This window comes from Belonocnema kinseyi, chromosome 10 (genome assembly GCF_010883055.1).
Source record: "Belonocnema kinseyi isolate 2016_QV_RU_SX_M_011 chromosome 10, B_treatae_v1, whole genome shotgun sequence".
In the NCBI taxonomy this organism is placed as follows: Eukaryota; Metazoa; Arthropoda; class Insecta; order Hymenoptera; family Cynipidae; genus Belonocnema; species Belonocnema kinseyi.
In genome coordinates, this window is record NC_046666.1 from 28103589 (window position 1) to 28109260 (window position 5672).

At 30.0% G+C, this 5672-nt stretch overlaps 1 protein-coding gene across 1 annotated transcript; it reads right to left on the reverse strand.

Moving 5' to 3' along the window:
- Nucleotides 1–298: 298 nt before the first annotated feature.
- LOC117181047 (von Hippel-Lindau disease tumor suppressor) lies at nucleotides 299–1113 on the reverse strand. Its single transcript, XM_033373615.1, has 3 exons — nucleotides 872–1113; nucleotides 557–776; nucleotides 299–349 (listed from the first exon to the last, which is right to left on the reverse strand). The coding sequence occupies exons 1-3, from the start codon at nucleotides 1111–1113 to the stop codon at nucleotides 299–301; spliced, it is 513 nt and encodes a 170-aa protein (XP_033229506.1).
- Nucleotides 1114–5672: the final 4559 nt, after the last annotated feature.

Consider the following 5672-nt stretch of genomic DNA (forward strand, 5'->3'; position numbering starts at 1 on the left):
GATAAAATCTTGACAAACTTAACATCACGCTTGCAATCGATGACAGATTGATATTTTACAAATTTACAGAAGAAGATAAGGAAATGATACCTTCTTAGACTAACTAACATCATTCATAAAATAGATAGCAAGATATACAAATACTTGGTGATCGCCTTTATATATAAAAAAAGAACGGACTCACTCGGACAGAAGACGTTGACTATTGGCCATCGGCAACCACTTTTCTTCCACTGTCACTAAGGTTCTTCACAATTTTGGGTCTAAAGTCTTTATTGTAGATATATTCTCTTTTCTATTACGTGATTGAAGGAATGTTATTTTCTTGATGCACTGGTGTTTCTCCGTTCTGTTATAATCAAACATATCTACTCATCAATTGTAATTGAAATAAAAAGGAAAATAAATTCTTCCGGAAGGTAAATCCATTTTTTTTTTTAATTGAAACTTTAAAAATATTTACATTTGAACCTTAAAAATCAGGAATATTGGAACATCTATCTCACTTTTTAATATGAGAGCAAAATTCGAAAACATTTAAATCTGACATACTTACGCCTAGTCGAGGTTTCATTAGAGCTAAATCGTATTGAAGTTTCCGTGGTATCTCCAAAAGGAATGCATGTTGATCCTTAGTTAAATGTTTTTTTATCACTCGCAAACAAAGTTTTGTTAGAGTGAATAAGGGAAGAGTTATCTCAACCGGAGTTCGAACGATTTTTGTGGAAGTACCCGAAACTTTAGGGAAATAGACGGGACTGCGATCTCCAAGCAATCTGTAAAATGTATCAAATGCTAAACCCTGCATACGAAATCCTCCTAAGGCAGGTATGAAAAGAGCCCTGATAGTAATTAAAATATTTTTACGTACCTTTCCCCTGTTTCCTCATCCACAAATATCCATGGATGAGTGACAAAGGTATTGACATCAATCCATTGTTGGTAGGTATAAAGGTCACAGTAACGCACAGGTTTTCCCTTAAAGTCGAGCCAATAGATTCGTATATGTCTATGGGTTTTGTTGTAAAACCTGACATAAGACGGTTGATAGTTGTTGACTGAACGTAAAGGACGCCTCTGGGGATCCAATTCTACTTCCAGATTCCTTTCCATTTAGACATTACTTAATCCCTCAAATAGGGACCAATCAAATAAAAATCCAAGCTTCTTTTAAATACTTGTACTACGGTTCCGATTCTGAAACAAACAAAAAAAAAATGATAATTAAGATCAATCAAACTCGGATATAGCGCGCTCGGAGAGTGTCATTTCGAGAATTGGAGTTGAACTATATCCGGTTCCGTTAGGTTAGGTCAGGTCCAAGGTCAGCCCCAAAAACCGTGACTATCTCCGAGTTTGACTGTATTTAAAAAGGCAGTAAGCAATATCTATTAATAAAAATAAAAACAAACGATAAATAAAATTATTAGAACTTCTGAAAAAATAGAAGAGGTTTTATAGAGAGTTTAAATACAATTGGTTAAAATATAAGTAATACTTGAAATACTATAAAAAGCGAGGATAGTATAATTTTAAAGAACCGTAGTAGAAGAATCAGAGGTGTTGGATATTTTTTCTAGCAATAAATTCCACTTCTTGGATTCAAACTTGTCTTAAATAACCTAATAATTCTTAAACAGTGCATAAAAGATTGAGGCAGTCCCATGCCACTTTTCTGGGGGCCGTTAGAAAATATTTGTCATGAGAGTTGACGGTCGCCGTGCGGCGGCGCCAGCTGTGCAGTTGGTCTAGAATTCAAATAATGCAAGGTGAAAGTGTTAAAAAAAAACTTTTCTTAAATAAAAATAATTTTCTGATAGTTCTGGGTAAAAGTCTGGGTAAAAGTAAAAAATCTTTAAGATTTTTTTTTAATTTTAATGAACGCAATGTGTTTCAAAATATATTAATTATTATTAAATTTATTATTACTTATTAATATTATCATACGTTATTTCAACTTAAAAAAAAGAACCTTGTTAAAATGATTGTTAAAATCGAGAAAAATATGCTAATGTTAATTATAACTAATTTTGGAAAAGAGCTCGGGGTAAACTTTTGAAAAAATATTTCGGGTTTTCTTTATTTGACAGTAACTATTTAGAGTTTAATGTTCTTCTTTTTCTCTTCAGGTAAAACCTGAAATTCTCATTTAAGTCTAATACTGCAGCGCTTATATTTTATTCCTTAAAAGATTTTCCGCAATTCTCATGGATACGTTTTTATTTAAAAAATATTATTCATGAGAACCTATTGTTTACAAAAATAACGATTTTATAATAACCAAATAAAAGTTTTTTAATAAAAACGTACCAACGAGATTTTCAGAGAATATTTTAAGGAATAAAATAGACCCTATAGCATTAGGATTAAGTAATAGTTGCAACTTTTACGTAAAGTGAAAGAGAAATACATTAAAATCTAAAAACTATTGTTAAATAAACAATGAAAATAGTGAAATATTTTATTGAAAATTCACCCCGAATTTTTTCCAAAACTAGTTATAATCAACAATAAGATATTTTCCTCGTTATTATAAATTATTTATAACAACGTTTATTTTTTAGCTTGAAATAACTTTAGTTCATGTTTAATTTTAAAATAAGTATAATCAAAATTCCCTTTTCCTCTTAAATCTTAAGTTAAATTTAATGAAAATAGTTATGCCGACAAGCAAATTTTTTAATGAATTCATTAAAATTAATTAAATTTGTTAATTGAATTCTTTAAAGATATCTAAACGTTCTAAATGTCTTTTGAGATTTTTATAATTATTCTGAAAACTTTTTAAAGTTAACAAATTTGCCTTAAAGACTTAAGATTCTTTTTAGAAAATTTGTTGGAAACACTTTGAAATCTTTTAGAACATTATCCTAAAGTTAATTTTTCAAAATAAAAATCATTAAACATTTTTCTGGGAATCTAAAGAAAATTTTTTCATTCACTTGCAAACCTTTCGTAATTTTAATACAGCTTCCTTTTTTAAAATCTTTCACGATGTACCTTAAAAAAAGGAAATTTTTCACAAGTTTAAAATTAACTTTGAATTTTTTGAATACTTTTAAATATATATTAAGCATTATAGAATTTTTTTAAACTTTGTAATTCTGATACAAATTTCTTTTAGAATCCCTTTTTCAGAATAAAAACATCATTTGAAAGTTAACCATGAATCTTGAGACAATTTTATTGTTCTCTTAAACCCTTTAAAAATTCTTAAAAGGCTGCTCATTTTTGTTCGAAATATTCCAAAATGTACATTTCGTTTTAAATTTTTTTCAAATCTTTTCAAGATTCCAATTATTTTCGATTCTTTTCAAAACTATTCAAACTTCTACAAATCAAAAAGAAATTTAATTCGAAAAAAATATTTCAAAATCTTTTAGATTATTTTTCGAAATATTTAAAAATCTTCAACACTTAAAATTAACCTTTTAAAATAAAGTCTGAATAATTTTTAATTTTTCCAAGATCCTATTGTCCGTGTGGTGGCAAAATAAAAAATATATATAATGTTTAAAAAACTAACTACAAAATCATAAAAATTTACAAAACTTCACCCTCAAAAATCTTTATTCTATTACACTACAGGCATCGAAAACTGTAAAATTATTTATATCTTCAGCAAATTATTCTTTAAAAGGCACAATTTAAGCATTTTAAATGAAAATGAACATTTAATATCTTTTTTTTCTGTAGATTCGAGTTCTAATCAATAATTAAAAATCGAAAGTGCCTGATAGGCGAGAATAAATCAATGTAAAATTGATAAAATAGCAATTTACAAATTATTTTTCTAAACTTAGTTTCTGTGATGCGATTTCTTTTCTAGAATAACACCCTTCAGTTTATGTTTAATTTAAAAATAAGTATAATAAAAATTCCATTTGCGTCTTGGATCTTCAGCTAAGTATTATGTTATTATAATTATGTATTTTATTATGATATTTGATCTAAATGCAGTTTTTTTCAGTTTTCTTTCACTTAGATAATGGAAAATGTCGCAAAGAGCGAGACCGGTGTCGTCATCTAGGTATAGTCGAGATTTCTACTTTAAAACTCTGTACATAGTTTCGCCCGTTCGACTTTAGTGTGCTCTTGGCAAAAGGGCGAAGAAGACGTTCCGAGATTCCGGTGTATTAGCCACCCCATGTGCACAGTTCGTGTATTTCTGTGATAAATTTTTAATCTAATTTTTTTGCTTATTAGTGAGTGAATAGTGATAATAGTGAAGTGCAAGTGTCATTATTTTTATCCTTCTATTTTTAAATGTGTGACAATAAAACAAAGCATGGGTGCCCATCGTGAGATCGTACCATGTTCCCTTCGCATCGTACTCCTTTGAGCGTCAATTACGCATACATTGGATAAGTTATGTATACGCAGGGTTAATATTTCGGATAATTTTCATTAAATTTTACATGTACCTTACTGATTATATGTAAAAAACTGCTAATTATATTTTTTTACAATAAATACATAATTTTCAATCTACCACGATGTTTGAAATTTCTTCAAAAATATGCACGGAGAAAAATAATTCGAAAAACTTTACCAAACTCAGTTGGGTAAACTCGGGACATATGGACACTTTGATAAAGTTTCATTTCTAGTTGGGTAAAACGAAATTCGATAATACCTCATTCACAACCATGAAAGTGTGACAAATTAATTACAATGTCTACCGAACTGTGCTTTAATTAATACTGTACTTGGGAGTTGACCTTTTAATAGACATAATTATAAGATATATTAAACGTTAGATAAAGATTAATGACAAGTTGGATAAAACGATGTCGAGGACTCGGTAAACAATATAAGAGGGTTTACAGGAAAGTCACGAGGGTATCACTGACGCTCAAGAAACTTTAACTACCAGTTTGGTAAACTATAAGCTTCTGAGAATAAAAAAGAACTTATACGCAATCAACAGCATACAACCTATACAGGCTGTGTAAAAAGTCCCGGGACGGTTGGATATTTCCTCAAGTAAAATATTTTTCAAAAAAGTGAAGGTCATTCCTGAAGTAAATTTCAACGAGGAATACAATGGTGACGACCTTCATTTTGACCTTGAAGTTGACCTTCATCGCTTTTTGAAGGTCAACTTTGTTTTTTAAATGAAAACCCCTTTTTTTACATCAGCAATCGATAGAGTGGAAAATTCTACGTTCAGGTACGTACCCAAGTCATAGGTTAATGGTAACGGTCAAGGTCAGTTAGAGGTTATTTGAAATTAACAAAGTTTTCCAAGAGGTTAGTGTAATTACTGAAGTAAATTTTAAGAAGAAATTCGTTGGTGAGCTCTGTATTGATCTTGGTTACAGCATTTTGAATATTGTAAAATCATAAGAAAATTTTTCATTAAAAGTTCCAGATATTCCGGTGAGAGTTCTGTTCCTCCCCGAAGAGATATACAGTCTTATACCGTTTTTCGATACCTACGTCAATACCTAAGGATTATACAACAGGCTACTCTGATTGATAGAGAGATGATTCGTAATGCTGTAACTCAGTTTTACAATCGCCTAGCTTTTTGTCAAGAAGATCAAGGTTTTCAGTTCGAACATCTTCACTGAAGCGTGAAAGGCAAGGGGACTCACGCTAATCAAGCACCCCAAAGGCAACAGAATTTACTACGTCCACGCCATTGTTCCTGGGTAATGCTAAACGTA

What these genes read in the sequence shown, in the direction of transcription:
- LOC117181047 (XM_033373615.1), bottom strand. Translation starts at nt 1,113, where the DNA reads ATGGAAAGGAATCTGGAAGTAGAATTGGATCCCCAGAGGCGTCCTTTA. An exon ending in GATGAGGAAACAGGGGAAAG is followed by an intron (nt 777 to 871) that starts GTACGTAAAAAT and finishes TACATTTTACAG; the next exon opens with ATTGCTTGGAGATCGCAGTC. An exon ending in TAATGAAACCTCGACTAGGC is followed by an intron (nt 350 to 556) that starts GTAAGTATGTCA and finishes TGATTATAACAG; the next exon opens with AACGGAGAAACACCAGTGCA.